Source organism: Ambystoma mexicanum, chromosome 3p (genome assembly GCF_040938575.1).
Source record: "Ambystoma mexicanum isolate Mex_15411 chromosome 3p, UKY_AmexF1_1, whole genome shotgun sequence".
NCBI lineage: Eukaryota > Metazoa > Chordata > Amphibia > Caudata > Ambystomatidae > Ambystoma > Ambystoma mexicanum.
In genome coordinates, this window is record NC_090925.1 from 938,950,730 (window position 1) to 938,969,338 (window position 18,609).

Genomic DNA, 18,609 nt, shown 5'->3' on the forward strand with positions numbered 1-18,609 from the left:
TTCTGTTTCTAGAGACAAAGTTTAGAAAATAAAATGAAGTTTAAAGATCCTTTAGTCCATAGTCTTATTCGTTTAATCTGCATCAGGGAACTACAAGCCCCATGAGTCTTAGGTCTGAGGTAGTCCTGACCTTTCCCCTCTGCCCCTATCCGAGGGCAGCCCTCTCCATAAGAACCCCTCTGACCAGGTCCTTTCCTCTTCCTTTGTCTGTCAACTCGAACAACTTCATTTTTGCAAACCAAACCGTCCATTATCATTGAACAGAGAATTGTCCCTTGAAACTGAGAACTTTTGCGGTCCAGCATGACCAACTTGAACTGTTTTCCTTCCACTTTTGAGTACTGTTTCATCCGGCCGTCTTTTGCTCTTCTCCTGTAAATAATGGAGAGCAAATCAGGAGGGTGGGAATGAGCAAAGGAATTACATCATAACAAATGTAACAATGCAGACAATCTTGCCATTCCGGGTGGGATATAATGCTCGCCTCCTTGTCTTTAATAGAATGAAGACTTCCTGAGCTATCAGCGTGGGCAATCTTTATTCTATGACAAGACAGGAGGCTCGCATTATGCTTGTTCAACGCTTGCTACCACCATATTCGTAATCTCAGAAACAGGTTTAAAATAGAATGTCTTAAAGGTTGATTCGGAAGACCAATCTGCTGATTTCATAATGTCCTAAAGAGAGACCCCTGTCGCAAAAGCTTTGGAAGCCATCGCTCCCCTAGCAGAGTGCGCCCCAAAAAGTGACAAATCAATTCCTGCCCATTGCATGATTTCGCTCACCCATCTAGCAATGGTCGCAGACGCTACAGCATAAGGCTTCCTGTGCGCTATAAGCAGCTGTGACACCCCTCGCGATCTAAGATGCGCTGTTGCTTTTTCATGATCTTTAATACACTGCGCAACGCAAAGCTTCTTATTACTTGTGAAGTATGGGTAATCTATTACTCTCGAATCTGTCTTTGTTCTCTTGGAAATGGTAAATGATACCCCGTCTGGATAGAGTATTTTCCTATCGACTTCAAGCGCTTTGACATCAGAAACTCTCCTACAAGATGTAAGGCAGAGCAGCATAGCTAGTTTTCCTGATAGCGGAGATGGGGATAAATTCTCGTTATCTGGCCATCTGAGGAAAAGACGAAATACGTCTCTCACATCCCATAACACCTTGTACTTGGGTTCCAGTGGCTTCCTGAGCTTCATTCCTCGTAGAAATCTCACGACCGCTGGGTGCTCTCCCACCGTGTTACCTTCCACTTTTTCGTGACCCGCTGAGATAGCGGACCTATAGACTCCCACTGTTCTGAAGGCGCCGCCTTCTTGAAATTTAAAAGCTAAGGTTGAGAACCTCTACTACAGGGGCTGATACGGGATCCACACTGTGGTCCGAACACCAGGTAGCCCACCCGTTCCATGCCGCACCATAGCTCCGAAGGGTGGAAGGCGCCCAGGAATCTCTGATGCACTCTGCAGCGAGCTGTGAAATTCCCGGCAATTCCCATCTTTTCCCGAAACTCTGCAGGTTATTGATTGCAGCGTGCCGGCTGCTATGAGCGGGTGAGCTTGCCCTGATGGGTCGAGAAGAAGGTCCGGCAGCATGGGAACTATCCTCGGAAAATCCGTAGAAAGTTCCATCCCTACTGGAAACCAAGGCTGAGCCTTTCATAAGGGTAGGACCATCACAAGCTCCGCGTGATCCCTGCGAATTTTCGCTAGCGCTCTCGTTATAATGAATCGCGGCAAGGCATAATGCACTGCTCCTGTCCATGACTGCAGGAAGGCATCCGGGTCTATCCTCCAGCTGAAGTATTCTGGCATCTGAGCGTTCAGTCTGGACGCAAACAGATGTATGTGCAGGGGCCCCCAGAGTTCCTGGAATTGTTGGAAGACTAGGGGGTGAAGCTTCCAATCGCTGGAGTCCACAAGATAAAGTGAATTCCAGTCTGCCACTTCGTTCAGAGTTCCTGGCAAATACTCTGCTGATATGGATATTCTGTTCTGGAGACAGTAATGCCAGAAGCTCTTCAATTCTGCCAGCATTTTGGACCTTGTCCCGCCCAATTTGTTAATATACCTTACAGCGGAGATATTGTCCATCTTGAGCAGGACGCAGCACTTTACTCTCGCAGTTCGCGCTTTTACGAAAGACAAAGAGCCCGCTAGTAACTCGAGGCAATTTATATGGAGCTGTAACTCTTTTTCTGACCACTTGCCTCCTGTCTGCACGTGTTCGCACCTGGCTCCCCAACCTGATCTGCTCGCATCTGATTCTATTACCAGATCTGGGGCGTCGCCAAAAATGGCGCGACCGTTCCAAGCCTCCATATTTTGCAACCACCAATGGAGCTCTGTGAGGGCTTCGTGGTCCAGAGTTACTAGTTGGTGGTAGCGAAGACCTCCTTGCAGATGTCTTATTTTGAGCTGCTGAAGAGCTCGATAAGGAAGCGGTCCCGGAAGAAAATCGCTTGAATAGAGGCTGCTAGCAGACCTACTACTCTGGCTAGATTGCGAAACGAGATAACCCTTTTCGCTATCACAGCTCTGAGCTCCTTCTTGATCGCTCTCACTTTGTACCCTGGGAGTTCGAGAGATGCCTTCACAGAATCTATTGTGAAACCCAGGAGTTCTATTCTCTGGACTGGAGTCCGCTGAGATTTCTCCAGGTTCACTAAAAAACCGAGCAAAGTCAGAAGTGAGAATACCCACTGGACGCTCTTTGTCAAGGTTAATTTGTCTGGGCCAAAGACGAGGATGTCGTCTAGATAGATAATACGAATTCCTCTCTCTGATGGCAGCTGCCACTGCTTTCATGAGCTTGGTGAAAGCCCACGGAGCGGCGGACTGACCGAACGGGAGGCTGGAGAAACGCCTTACTTCTCGGTTTCATAGGAAGCGTAGATACTTCCGAAACGCTGTTGCTATCGGAATCGTAAGGTATGCGTCCTTGAGATCTAGGCGGGCCAGCCAGTCTCCGGTACGCAACAGATCTCGAAGCAGATGAATCCCTTCCATCTTGAAATGGTTGTATACCACCCATTCGTTTAGATCTTTCAAATTTATCACAGGCCTTAGTTTGTCCCCTCTGTGAACTAGGAACATGGTGCTGAGGAAACCGGGACCCTGTTGGTACTCTCACTCTATCGCGCCTTTGCTTTCTAACTTCGTGAGCTCGCAGTGCAGGAGCGCTGCTTCCTCTTGCGTCATGTGTATGGGGCGAGGTTCTGCTGTCTGCACGGGTGTTCCTATAAACTCTAAACGCAGCCCCACTACTGCTTGCAATACCCAAGCATCGCTTGATAAGGCTTGCCATTCGTTCAGATAGTGGAGAGTTCTCCCTCCCCCACACAAGCTTGCGGTACTCACCCGCTGATTGCCCCGGTTGTCGGTACGATCCTCTTCCTCTTCGCCCTCTTGGAAATCTTGCCCTGGCAGGGAAGAAGGTATCCTGCTGTCTAGACTCCCAGTAATTTGATCGTTGTTCCTGGGGTCTGCGCTGGAAGGTATAGCGACATAGGGGTCGCTCGTCCGGTCCCGGCAAAAACTCACCGAAGGAACATCTTCCTGATGGAACTCTGCGTTCTCTCTAGAGCAGTAAATGTGCCCACAAATTAAGCCATTTCTTTAGCGAACGCTTCGCCGAACAACATTCCTTTGGCGCCTTCACCTGCCTCGTAGCTGGCGAGATCACTCAATTTATCTATTTTTTAATAGGACTCCCCTTCTTTCTGAAGAGATGGCACAGTTGGCATTGCTTAGGAGGCATACCGCTCGTTGCGCCCAGTTACCTAGGACCGTCACGTCTACTGGGGTACCGGTATCTTTTGATTTTTCCGCCAGATCCATGATCTTGGCTAGAGGCCCTGAGATGTCTAGGAGCTTGTCCTGACACCCCCTCCCGGCACGGTCTACTCCTTTCCTTCTATCACGAGCTGCTTTGGTGACAAAGGTGACCATCTTGGGGTCTAGGTCTGGAGTATCTGCTAGCTTATTCGGCAGCTCTGGTCTGGGGCACTCCGACCTCATTCGTGACCCTACTTCCCTTTCCAAGGGTTTTCTAATGTGCTGGGCCTTGTATGCTGCCACTCTGGGTGATGGCGCCCAATCCGATGACTTGGGATGCCGAATGGCCTCTGGATCGAACATGTCTGTTGTATCGTCGATGCTGTGGGGGTCTTGTACATCTTTATCGATGTCTTCCTCCTCCTCACCCCCTTCGTCGGGCGAATACTGTCCTGACTTTCTTTTTTCTTTCCCAGGAAGGCTTCTTTAAGCCTGGCGACAGGGTTGCCTTCCAATAGGGGAACAGTGTTAACCCTTTCAGTGATACCGGGGGGGGGGAGGGTCAAATAGTGCTTGCTCTTCTGGGCTACTTTATACCCCTTCTTTTCAACCGCTTTCTGGGGGTGTCCTGCTGACGTTCCTTCCGGGCTGCTAGCCCGTCTTTTCCTGGCTGTAAGCTGTTTCTGCTGCTTAGCCATAATCATTTCTAGAGTCTCCAGCCTTTTCGTAATAGGTTGCACCCCCTGTGAGACAGCTTGAATCAAGGAGTCTCCAAGTACTTTTTTAAAACTTAATGATAAGTCAGAATCTTGTTGGGAAGGCTCTTCTACCCACTCTTCTTGGCTCCATTCTGGGGAAGTGGAAGGAGTATTAGTGGGGGTGCCAAATGTAGCCATGTCCTTGCCAACTGTGAGGAAGTCAGCAGCTGGAAATGCTTCTGCACACTCTGCAACACGTGCTGTATATTTGCTAGCAGCGTGTGAAAGCAGCTTCCCTTTTTTTTAAATTTATTTTTTAATCTGACTGGAGCTCTATTAAACCAGCTTCCTTCGTTCTCTGTTCGTGCGCAATGCACGTGGAAGCTGGATTCCCAGGGGACGCTGGGAACTGTGGAAGGTTCCACCACCTCTGGGTCCTAACGGCTGCCGTGTTTGCCGGCGCCGATATACGGAAAGAGAAAGCGGGCACTGTAGACTAACGCGGGCTAAATATGCACGTGACTCCGGCCCCAGCTCGCTCACAACACTCTTACCCGCGGTGTGCAGGAAACTCGCTGCGCTCGTGCTTCCCTAATGATACGTGCCATGGTAAGAACACGCGCGTGTTCTGAGGCGACTACAAAATCATTGTAAATGCGTTTCGTTTTCCTGCGGGAGCCGTTGAAAATGGCCGATAAGCACTACTAGTGTATTACAACAAATATCCAAGCATTTAATACCCATATACAGGTAATATAGAGTTTATCTAGCTCTTCTACTGAAGAAACAATAAATCATGTCACTTATCTGTTGGCAGCAGAAAAAAAGAGGAAAGGACCTGGTCAGAGGGGTTCTTATGGAGAGGGCTGCCCTCGGATAGTGGCAGAGGGGAAATGTCAGGACTACCTCAGACCTAAGACTCATGGGGCTTGTAGTTCCCTGATGCAGATTAAACGAATAAGACTGGACTAAAGAATCTTTAAACTTCTGCATTTTGTTTTCTAAACTTTGTTTCTAGAAACAGAAATGTTCAGTATTAAAGTTGAAAGCTTTAAAGTGCTGACATGGCAGTAAATAAAGAAATGGCATAATGCAAGCCTCCTGTCTTGTCATAGAATTAGAACTACAGGTGTAAGCAAAAAAAACAAACCTTTGGTACAATTCTGTACTACAGTTTGTGGTAGCAAGCTGAGCAGCCAGGCTTGTCTCAAGAGGGAATGTGAGCAGTAAAAGGATTTTAGAGATCTTAAAATCACAGTGGTTCAAGTAGACACTTAAACTCAAGGTTTCTTGGTAAAACACTTATTAATTTATTACACAGCCATTTTGAAAACATTCACTAGAAGGAGGCAACTTAATATCATACACAAATATACTTCAATACCAAACCAATACGTTTGAGTAAATTAGGCTCCCCTGAAAAGGGAGCAAAATGGCATTTCAGTCACTTTAAATAGAAGTACTAAGGTCCAAGTTAATAGAATAGATCACAAATACTTTCTCAGGCAGTGCAAATGGTCTCAGTTCACTAGAGGACTTGTTACAGTTCAATAGGCTAAGGTCGTCTTGGATAGGAAAGAGTAGTTGTAGTGAACGGTAAAGTCTTTGCCAAAGTTCTCAGTAGTTTGTACGAAAAAGGATCATATGTTCGGTCACAAGCTGATTACACCTGTAAATTGGGAAAGTTTCACAAACTTTCACTGCGAGAGGTAAGTTCTCTCAATCAGGTTGGCACAGTACCTTAATATGAGGAAAAGATGCAGCTGAAGACGTTGGTTCCTGGCAGTTCCTGCAGATCTTGCTGTTCCTGAGCCTCCGTCATGGGGACAAGAGGGAGGACGTTGGGGGACTCCTGCACTGTACGGGGATGGGACAAACAAGTTGGCAAATGGAAGATCTTCGGTTCGAGTAGCTGTAGTCGAGCTCACAAGCTGGTGTCCTTCCCACCTGGTTAATCCTAACCAGCTCCGAGAATGGTATCCAGGTGGCTTACAACTCATAGGAAGAAGTCGTCCTTGAAGGGGCTTCTGTCAAGGTGAACATGGCAATTCGGACCTGGAGCAAGGCTTCACCGGGCAAACCAACAGTCCAGAGTTGCAGTAGCCGTCCTCTTCCAGCTCGTCTTCGGTTCTTTCGTTCCAGTGGTCGATTCTGCTATCCAGTCCAAGAGACTCGCCTTTTAAACAGTTTTCTCCCTTTCATTCCAGCCTAGCTGTCACTCACCCTGCAGGGTGGCTGTCCTTGCCAGACAGTCAGCCAACCAATCATACCAGAGTGCATTTGGGTCTCATAGGAGACTAAGCACAGGGAGTTGCGGGCACCTCCCTCACTTCCTGCCCACCCCAAACACTGACGACAGGCGGTCTTCAATCCTGGAGCCCGCCAAGGGCATAGAAACAAAGGGACCAAACCTGGTTTGGCACGCAGAGACAAAATCTAGAAGGATCTTTCCAAAAAGAAATGGTGAAAAAAGAAGACAGGGACCTGTTTAAACAAACTGGCTTAAGGCGCCATCTTGAAAAATATGCCCCCCGCAATTTTAGCTACCTGTGTTCACGGTCGGGGAAAAATCATGGTAGTTCGTTGTAAAACCACTGCCACTAGCCATTTCGATAGGCAAGGGTAGGATTTGACTGCTACATGAGTCTCTAGACACAGGGATACTAGGTAACCCCTCCAGCACACTATAGGAATATAGTGTGTGCTGGGTCTTGGAATTTATAAAAACTAGTAAAGTCAATTTAACTTTACATTATCTGGGAAACAGTAGTTTATCCCAGAGAAGGTATTTAAACTTTTGGGAAGTCTAAAGACATCCCTGTGTCTGTCACTGCACTGAGGGTGCTGTGTAACATTCATGAAAATATGATGCATGTGGAGTTATCTAAAACTAAATAATCGAAGAACACAAGAGTAAAACACACATCAAAATACATGAGTGGGGGAAACAAGGCTCGCACTCTTTCCAGGTAAAGAAATCAAGCCCTCAAAATCTAGCATAGTTGCTGAGGGTCTCTAAGTTGAGGGGAATTAGCACATTTATGAGAATTCTCCCCTCTTGAGATAAGCCGGTCTGCTCAGTCACCCTACCAACTTGTGTAGTACGTGCTTATACCAAAGGCTGGGTTAACTATTGCCAAGAGAACAAGGCTGGTGCAGTCTCCCATAGGGTACTGCATACATGCTTGCCTAGCAGCAGGTCAGTCCTACACCACGATCCGGCATCCAGGAGTTACAGGTAAGCAACATACTCCTTCAAAACATTTAAAATGGTTGCAATTGTTGGACGACTCTTCAAATCTCAACCAGTTGTGAAAGCAGGAGAGCTAGGAAGTAGAGCCTGTATCACAATTATGTGTTTCAACATTTTTGTATTGAAGTTTGTTCCAGTCACTGCATTGATTGATGCAGGATATACCATTCCTTTAAATGTGAATTTCCATTAAGAAAGCTGATGAGTCTCAATTGGAACTGTACATTGCTCTGCTGGTAGCATGCTACTATTGCTGTTAGCTCTGTAACAATCTATGTAGAATTTCGCTAGATGTCAATCATTTGGCAGAAAAAGTATTCCAAGACAAGTCTGCTTTTCTAATGTTCTATTTCACTTTTAGATTGAAAGCATCCAACTTATGATGGATAGTGAAACTGGACGTTCCAAAGGATATGGATTCATTACTGTGAGTATGGCTGTTCTTAAACTAGCAAGTTAAAGTTTTTTTAATTTTTAAATGTAATCAAACATTCCTCAACAACATTGTTCCTTCTGTAGATTCAAATGCTATGTCTTAATTGTGGAAATGCTCATGGTTATATTTGTTGTGCGCTCAGCAGCCATTCAACCACCTTTGCTTCATTTACCACAGAAGCCATTTTAATTCGACCAGGACGATTAAAAAAGGGCATCTTGATCAACTGTTTTTGAATACTTCAGATGCCCTACAGTTCTCCAAATGGTAACAGTGTTCTAGCAGCCTAGTGTGGAGGCATAAATGAGAAGTCTGACCACAGTGGTGAAGTGATCGTTACAGACTTTTACTTATTAATAAACCATTCGAATAGACTGTCCTACCACATATTCCTGATCTTTAGATGGATATCTGTTTGGCAAGGTTTGTATGCAGTACCCTCTGGGAACACTACACACAACTGACTACAGGTGTAAGCGAACCAACCTTTGGTGTAAGTCCTTACTACAGTTTTGGTAGTGTGTTGAGCAGCCAGGCTTATCTCGAGCGGAACTGTGAGCAGTAATGAAGTTACAGAGGTCTACAATCACAGGTGTTCAAATAAACTTACATTCAAGGTTTCTTGGATCAATACTTAGTAATTTATTTATCAGTAAGTTATAAAACATTCATTAGAAGGAGGTAATCATAGTAAAACACAAATATACTTCAATACTGTACACTCTAAGTTTCTGAATCAGACACGACTCTTTTGGGATGGCCCACAGACGCAACCTACACCTAACTTAAGGAACAAGGGTGCTGGGGATATTAATATCTTACTGTTGGCATTCAGAATACTTTTCAAGAGGAGAAAAAGGCAAAGGTTATCAGAACATAAAAGGTTACAATGAATTTTAGATGGCGCAGATACTTTGAGTTCACCTGAAGAGTCAATTCAATAGGCTAGGCTTAAGTCACTGGGCTAAAGTCTTGGATAGGATAAGGCAGTCCTGGTAAGTAAACGGTAAAGTGTCTGCACAAGTTCTCGGGAGTAGTTTGTAAAAAGAAGACTCCTATGTTGGGTAACAAGCTGATTAGGCCTGTGAGTTGCAAAAGTTTCTAGCACTTTCACCGTGAGAGTTAAGTTCTCGGTCTTGTTTTACAGTACCTTTCAATGAACAAAAAGATGCAGCTGATGACTTCAGTTCCTGCAGATCTCGCTGTTCCTGGGCCTCAGTCGTGGGGGCAAGAGGGAGGACGTCGGGGGACTCTAGCACTGCGATGATCAAAAGCTCGCAACTGGCAAACTTCAATTTCAGTGGCTGTTCCGTGTTTCAGCTACCGCACTGGTGGTAACGCTGATCCTGGCTGTCAAGGTGGACTGTCTTTGCTTCTGAGGTCCCACACTCAGCTGGGGGGTGAGGGGGTGTCGGACTTGGTTGGTCCGACGTTGTGGGAGTCTGGAGGATCTTACAAATGCTTTAGGGGCTTCTGTCGATGCAAAATTGATGATTCAGACTTGCAGCAGGGCTTCACCGGGCAAACCAACGTTCCAGGAGTTGCAGCAGCTGTCCTCTTCAAGCTCTTCTTCAGTTCCTTCGTTCCAGTGGTGGACTCTGACTCCCAAGCCAAGAGACTCGCCTTTCATCCAGTTTCCTCCAATTCATTCCAGCCTAGCTGCCACTCACCCAGCAGGGTGGCTGTCCTTGCCGGACAGTCAGCCAGCCTATCGTCACAGAGTGCATTTGGGTCTCCTAGGAGACTAAGCACAGGGAGTTTCGGGCACCATCCACTTACCCCAGACACTCTGGAGCCAGAGGCGGGCTTCAATCCCGAAGCCTGCCAGAGGCAAATGAACAAAGAGACCAAACCTGGTTTGGCGCGCAGAGACAAACTCTAGAAGGTCTTTTCCAAAAGGAAACTGCAAAAAAAGACTGGGCTCCTGTGATTTTTTAGCTACCGGTGTTCGCGGTCGGGAAAAATCATGGTACTTGGTTGTAAAACCACTGCCACCAGCCTTTTTAATAGGAAAGGGTAGCATTGGATTGCTACATGAGTATTTAGACACAGGGATACTATGTAACCCCTCCAGCACTCCATTGTAAGATGGTTTGTGCTGGCTCTAGGATTTTGGAAAGACTAGTAAAGTCAATTTCACTTTACATTCTTTGGGAAACAGTAATTTATCCCAGAGAAGGTATTTAAACCTGTGGGACGTCTAAAAGACATCCCCGTTTCAATGCACTGAGGTTGCTGTGTGACAAACATGAAAAGATGATGCCTATGGAGTTGTCTAAAACTCCAATCAAAGAACACGAGTAAAACACACATCAAAATACATGAGTGGAGAAAAAAGGGTCACACTCTCCAGGTAAAAAAATCAAGTCCTCTAAATCCAGCAAAAGTTGCTGGGGGTCTCTAAGGTAAAGGGAATTGCCAAATTTATGAGAATTCTTCCTAACAACCACGCTGCACCTCCTGCTGGAAAATTGTTTAGAATCTGGATATGGCGATAACATAAGATGAGGAATATGTGGGAAGAACATCCAATCAAAAAAGATACCACAGGTAAGTAACTGTTCTTTTTTATGCTACTTTTTCACAGGACTATATTTGTCTGGAAACATTACATTTTCTCATAGAAACTTCTCATTTAAAGTTAAAGGAAAAAAGAGTCCTGCTTTGGTGCTGGGAAGATTAAGGAAGAGGGAAAGATTTGCAAAAAGAAAATCTCTCAAATTGGTAGTCTGAGTTGCCGTGCCTGAATTTCCATGGCTGTATGAATGAGGTTGTGGCATTTAGTGCTCAATCAACATCTTGCTTGTTTTTATATTAAGGCTTGAATGAATTGCCCATCTCTGAGTCACGCCAAATGGTTGACTGCAGCTGTGCATGTGATTGTATATACTAATGGCTTATTACCAGTAAGAACGGGATACCTGGAACTTCATGCAAGGCAAGTTTGGGAGAAGGAAAAAATCTTATTTTCCTAAAATCTAGTCTAGCTAGTTTTTGAATTATTGATGCTTTTCCTGACAATAGTGAAGTTGAACATGTTCACTCTGCTGGTTTGTGTGCTTCATTAGGCTGCTTCTGAAATGGACAATCAAGTAAAGGTTTTTGTTATGTTAGTGAAGTATACCTTCAAAATGAGTTTTTCAAATGAGTCTCTTGCAACAAATGGTTATCCATGGCAAAAGTACATCAAAAGCCTCAAATGCATGTCTTTAATTTCAGTTTTCAGATTCAGAGTGCGCCAAAAAAGCCTTGGAGCAACTAAATGGTTTTGAACTAGCAGGAAGGCCCATGAAAGTCGGCCATGTAACTGAACGCGCAGATGCAACGAGTGCCAGTTCGTTTTTGGATAGTGATGAATTGGAAAGGACTGGGATTGACTTGGGAACAACTGGTCGTCTGCAGTTAATGGCGAGATTGGCAGAAGGTAAGTGGTCCTAACCAGGGCACTGTGTGGAACCAACTGACAATGAATGTTATGTATCTTAATGAAACTATCCTCTGCTTTTGTAATGTTGGCTGTCTGACCCAGATACAGGATGGGGGAGCTTCTTCTTTGGTGCCTACTTTCTGACAGTAGTAAATGTGATGGAACAGTCAAAGACTACATTCTTAGGAGGGGAGCCGGGTAGTAAAATGGCATTGTAACATACAACATGAAATAAGGCGGGGCCCATTTCCTTTACAGTGGGTTTTATGCAGCGAACAAAGTAGTGTCTTACGGCTAGGTTAGGTTTTGGGTATAGTATCAAGGTACATGTTAAGGTTTTTTAATCCAAAGGCAATATGTTTACATGTTTGTTCCATTTCTGGGGTTCCTCTTGTAGTATGTTATTTGTATTGCACATTTCACCATTTGTATGGTCACAAGGCACTGTAGATTGAACGCCCTCGGGGACTTGAGACCAGATATGGGAAATTCGAGGAGGTGCTAGTATGCATGTGTATATATTGGTCAGTAGGAAGATATGAGGGGGTCACAAGTCCCTGCTAGCCACCTATGTCGAGCTGCCCCACTCCTCCCCCTCTTCTCTCCTCATTCGCCCCTGTCGTTCTCCCCTGTCGCACCTGACGAGGTGTTAGGCAAGATAGTATGCAGTACCCTTTGGGTGCACTACAGCAACCCTGACCTCATGGTAATAGAACCCTAACCTTTGGTATAAGTCGGCACTACACAGGTTGGTAGCATGTGGAGCAGCCAGGCTTATCTCAGGAGGGGTCAATCTGGGCTGTAGGAGTTAAACAGATTCACTGTGACAAGTATTCAAATAAACTCTTACAAGGTTTCTTGATAAAACAATTATTTATTCATCAGTCAGTTAGAATAAGCCTTCTTCAGAAGGGAGCAATATAAAATGCCACACAAATATACTTCAAAAATTCACTCTTGGTTATCTAAATCAGCAAATACCCGTTTGGGATGACACACAAGCACTACATACATCCTCAAGTGACTTCAATACCTAGGGTGCTGTTGACATTAATATATCACTGTTGCATTTCGCATATTCTTAGGGGTAGTGTTAAAGAGAAGATATTTCAGAATAAGACAAGTATTCATAGTTATTCTTAAGTAGGTAAGTACTTTCAATACAACCCCCAATGCAAGTCAGTTAACCCTTTCCTGGAGGGAAGGCAAAACACATAAGCAGAAGAGAAGTCATTCAGGGAGCCTAGGCCAGGCAACGTTAAGTTAGCAAAAGTCGAGGTGAACTGAAGCACTTCTTGCAGGTAAGTAGGTCTTTTCCAATGTTTAGTCTTGGTAGAATAGAAGAAAATCGAAGTAGAGCCACAAGCTAGTTAGGCTTGCGAAGTAAAGAAGCTGACAGCAACTCTACACATGCAACCAAGCAAGTCTCAAACGAGGACAAGTGGCTGCACAACAAAATGTAAGTTCTTAGACTTTACAGTACATTTAGGTTGAAGAATAAGTGCAGCAAATGACTTTGGTTCCTGTGCAGCTCTGCAGAACTCGCTGTTCCTCGGCATCCGTTGTGGGGACAAGAGGGAGGACTTGAAGGGGACTCGTGGACTGTAATGGGACGGTCAACGCTCGCAATCGGCAAACTTCAAACAAATGGCTGTTCAGTGTTCAGCTCCTTGCGGCTACCGCATATGGCAACACTGCGGTTACTGGCTGTCTCAATGGGGTCCCGCACTCTGTTGAGGGGGCTCAGGCCTGGTCAGTCCTGCTTCCTGGGAGTCCGGAGGATCTTCCTGGAGCTCTTGGCCCGCTTAAAAGCAATGCACACAAACTGTTACTCTCCCTGGCTATCCGGTTCCAGCAGCGACTGCAGTGGCTACTCAACCAGCTTTGAGAGGATGTACAGGTGGCTTACTTTGGAGTTGATTGGTCCCACCAACTCAAAGGGAGATGTTGTCCTTGCGGGAGCTTCTCTGTCGATAAGAATTTGGCGTTTCAGCACAGCAGCAGGGCTTCACTGGACAAACCAATGGTCCAGGAGTTGCAGCATGTGTCTTCAAGTTCTTCTTCGGATTCCTTCGTCCAGTGGTCAACTCTGCATTCCAAGCCAAAAAGCCTTGCCTTTTATGCAGCTTGCTCCCATTCATTCCAGCCTAGCTGTCAGTCACCCAGCAGCGCCGTTGGTACGGGCTCTGCAGCTGCCCGGCCTAGCGCTGCATCGTCAACGCAGTCAACCACGTGCCAACGCTCTGGCTCGACGGAAGGGGAATCTGAGAACCCGGGTAAGCTTCAGGAGAAGGCCCAGGCGTAAGTTCAGAAATGAAACAAACTGATTTTTTTTCTTTACCAAGGATTCCCAGCCTGTTGGCGAATATTCATGAGCATGTGAATCCATGCCAGACCCATGCTGGAGAACAATAACTACAAGTAAGTAACTTGTTCCTTTTGGTGGTGTAAGGTGTTATTGGGTTGGTTGTTTTTGTTGTTTCTAGTGTTGTCCGTCCTATGTGGTTATGTCTGCTGTTCCTGATTCTAGCGTTGGGTTGGTTTGTTCTGGTGACCGGTTGTTTGCGAGTTATGGAGTTTATTAGAGGATTTGTCTCTTCTCTCAGCGTTGGTTCGGTTTTCGTTCCTGTCTGTGGGAGTGTGTTCTACAGTTGAGTCTTTGTTGCTGTTCTGGTGTGTGTTCTTTCTTTCCCTCGGTATAGGTCGTTTGCGCACCGTTTAAGTTTGAGAGTTGTTTTGGTCTTTATTTTGTTTGTTGATGCCGAGTTGATTTTTTTTTTTTTTGCTTTGGTCTGGCTGTCTTGTGGTGTTGTATTGGGTTTGGAGAACTGTCCACTACAAATTTGGGTTCTGCCTATCGTTGATGTGCCGACTTGTTCAGTCGCTGCCTTGAGTGAGTTAGGGGAGGTAGTTAGGGTTATATCGTTGGGTGTTATTGGTGGCTGTCCTTAAAGTATGTCTCCCTTGACGAGGTTCACTACGGTGAGCTAGCTATGTGGGTTGAGAAGGATAGCTACTAACTACAGAATTCTCCTAATGGGTGTAACTAAGAATCACTGTCATCCTTGGCCATCTGTGGGCCCATATTGTGTTTTATTGGCTGAAAAAAGGGCCCTGAAGCACCCCTTGCCATCCCTTTCTTCCCTGCACCCTCTTCCTGGTCTGTCTCCCTCCTCCCGACCCACCCCCCTGCTCTGATTGGGCCTGCAGGCATGCTGCACAAGCCATAACTGACCCTCCCAGGGCAGCCCTCTGTCCAAGGGCCAAGGGCCCCAAGGCACAGGGCAGATCCAACAGAGGTGGCTCCAGGAAGTGTCATCAAGTGTCCTCAGGGAAGCCATCAACGACCAAGGACCGGTAAGGTAAGAGTGACCTAGGTGGGGGATAGAGCAATAGCTCCACCCTGGAAGCCTTGCCCACTTATCAATTCTAGCCTAAAACACCCTAGTACAAATAGCACCTCTTCAGCCTTCCTTAACTTCACACTATTATGCATAGTGATGTCTAGTATAACACCCATTTGAATGGCCCGGCATAGGACTCTCCCAAGTTAGAATTGCACTCAGTCACCTTTGTTTGATTTGTAATCTTTCACCTGTTAGGCATAGCCCTCTCTCCCACTATACAGGACTCTGAGAGATCTAGCTGTGTCTGGGCTGTAGTCTCACCAGTTGGGCGTGGGCCTCTTCTCACACACTGCGGGACCCTCAGGCCTGGCGGTGCATAGAACTGTAATTAATCACCTGTGTCTAGGATTGTAATCGTCCCACCGACTGACCGTAGCCCTTTCTCCCATTGCGCAGAGATCTTAAATCTAGCTGTTTTCACGTAAACCATTAGCTCACTCGTGTAGCAACTAGATACCCCTAACCCACATAGTCCGATCACTGTATTGAACCTCGTTCAGAGACTCCTATTAAAGGCAGCCAACGCCAACCCAAAGATGCAATACCAGCTAACTCCCCTACCTTACTCAAACACAGACTAAACAATCGGTAATATCGGCTGCTGACCACCAACCGACAGTACCAAACCTATAGCGGAATACTCCTCCCCCTCCATCCCCCCCACCCCCCATCCCAAAACACCCCCCCCCCCCCCCCCCCGACACCCGGTACCATACCATAACTCAGCCAGACCAAAACAAACAAATAAAACCAAAACAACTCCCAACCCAAGATGCCACGCAAATGACTTGTACCGAGTGGAAGAAAAAGACCAGAAAGAACACACACCCGGGAATGGCAACAAAGACGCGCAACTGCAGAAAGCACTCCGACTCGCAGGAACGACATTTTAACTAATGATAAGAGAAAAATCCCTGTACCTAACGCCATACCTCACAAACAACCAGTCACCAGAACAAACCAACCCAACGCGAGACTCGACAGCAAACAACCAAACACAACCGCGCAGAAGACCAGACAACGCCAGAAATAACAAACAAATAATCGACACAATAACACCCTACATCACCAAATCAAGAGTAACTTCCGCTCGACACTCGTATCTGTGGGAGAAGAGCCAGAGGAAAATAAAAACCCAAGATTGAACCTAGAAGAACTTTTTGACAAGACGCACCTGTACCAACACCTCAAGTAGAGATCAACCTTAAAGGAAACCCCAACACAGATCAGAAGACGACCACAACAATAAAGCCCAAACCTCTAAACTTCACTGCAATCTATTAAACGCAAGATCCATGTCAAAACATTCAACTGAGATATTCAACCTTCTCGACGACAACAGCATTGTTATCCTATTCATCACAGAAACATGGCTGGATGAAAAATCACACTCCAAAGCTGCCTCCCACCCAACTTCAAATGCCTCCAAATAAACAGAAAAAATAATAAAAAAGGAGGTCTTGCAATAGCATTCAAAGGACACTTAAATAAAAACAGATGACCCCTTTAACATGAATTGCGAAACCATGGTCATACACCTATTAGCAAAGCCAAAAACCAACGTCACATTCATCCTGGTGTACAGACCACCGTCATATGATGCAACCTTCGTTGATAAATTCATAGAAGCAATCACCAATTTAGCCATCGCGCACGAACATCTAATTATCCTTGGTGAATTCAACATCTGGTTTGAAACAAGTCACGCGAACTCCCAAAAGTCCATGACCGGACAATTTACAACCATGAAACTACGACAGCTAGTGAAAGGAGCAACACACTAAGCAGGACACACGCTTGATGCCATCTTAGCCCAGGAAAAACGTATCACTGCAGCACCACCGATGAAAATACTTTGGAGCAACCATCTCGTCATCCCTTTCATCATCAGACTACCTACTCTGCTCTGCATCCAGACCCCGAAATTAACAACCACCACAAAAAGAAACTGGAAAACCGTCAAAACAAGCAACATGTTCGAAAAACTGGAGAGAACCAAACCCTCAATTACAGAACTATATTTGGCTGACCTAGACTGGAAAGCGAGCTGCTACACAAATGGATCGCTGACACAATCGGAAAGATCGCCCCAGAAAAACCATTCACCCCATCAAAAAAAAATCAATGGCAAAATGATTCACCCCACTACTAGGCACCATGAAAGGACAGCAAGAATACTGAGATGGCGTGGAGGAAAGAATACAACCCAGGAAAAAAAACAGTTGCAGAATCAAATCTGAGCATACAAGAAGGAAAGGCAAAGTGAAGGCATTGCGATGATAGAATCACCAACGCGACAAACTCACAAAATTAAATGTTCAACATCATTAAAGAAATGAAACCCACCAGGCTGCAACAACAACCCAAACCCCTCAGAGAAAATTTGCAATGGCCTGGCAGAACACTTCAAGAACAAAATCAACGATGTCTGACACATCATACAAAACCAACCATAACATCCAACCAACCGAATTTAACACAGAACCACAGCATAAACTCCAAAACTACCCGAAATATCAGCAGAGGCTTTAATCTTGCTGATGAAACGCAGCATGAAATCGCGTTCACCCATGGATCCATGACCACCTGACATCTACAAATCAATCCTCGCACAAGGAACACCATCAGCATATTAGATAACTCCTAAATCTCACTAGCAACAGGAACTGTACCAAGATCCTTCAAATCGGCATATATGAAACCATTCTTAAAAAACAAAAGTGGCGACCTGGAAGACCAACTACAGGCTGATCTCAAACATTACCCAGCAAAACTCCTGGAAACCTACTTTTTACAAATTAACCAAAAAGCACTACCTATTGGACCAAGCACAAGTCTGCTTCAGATCCTCAAGAGGAACAGAAACCGCTCTACTAGCCATCTGGGACGACCTAGAAACAAACGCTGACTCTAACACAACCTCAGCCCTGATTCTGCTCGACCTCTCAGCAGCATTTGACCGTTAGCCATGACACCCTAACCAAAAGACTAGAACACATAGGCATAACAGACCTCACTATCACCATTGTACTTCAACATCTACCAAACAGCACTAATCAGAATCTTCAAAAAATACAAAGTTGTATGCTACAACTACACAGATGACACTCCAATCTACAAAATCAGACACTCAAGCCGATCACTCAACCCTAATCGAGTGTCTAAAAGAAGTCTTTAACTGGATGAATGCCAACAACCTGAAAATCAACCCAGGAAAGACATAAATCATGATTATATCCAAAAATCAAGAGAACACCTATATTCCATGGCCAACGGAAATAGGAACCACACCAATTCCATCTAAGGTAGTAAAAAACTTGGATGTCCTGATGGACAACACCCTAACCTTAGAACCACAAATGCAATAACCAAGAAATGCTTCTTACTCCTTCACACAGCAAGAAGAATCTTACCCTTCCTCTCACCACATAATCGTCGCCCTTATGTCAAGAATCGACTATGCAAACAGCCTCTAACTCGGGATGCCAGAATACCTCCTGAAGAAACTACAACGGATCCAAAATGCAGCAGCCAGACTCCTCCTCAAACTATCCAGAAGAGACCACATCAATCCAGCCCTAAAAACACTGCACTGGCTCCCAGTCA

At 45.5% G+C, this 18,609-nt stretch overlaps 1 protein-coding gene across 4 annotated transcripts in view; it reads left to right on the forward strand.

Annotated features, from left to right (window-relative positions):
• Positions 1-18,609, forward strand: part of RBM39 (RNA binding motif protein 39) — a 446,237-nt gene that overhangs the window by 219,159 nt on the left and 208,469 nt on the right. For all 4 annotated transcript variants that reach the window (XM_069652240.1, XM_069652241.1, XM_069652242.1 and 1 more), the window contains 2 exons: positions 8,095-8,160; positions 11,389-11,593. In XM_069652240.1, the coding sequence (XP_069508341.1) occupies positions 8,095-8,160; positions 11,389-11,593 (271 nt within the window). The remainder of the gene's footprint in view (positions 1-8,094; positions 8,161-11,388; positions 11,594-18,609) is intronic.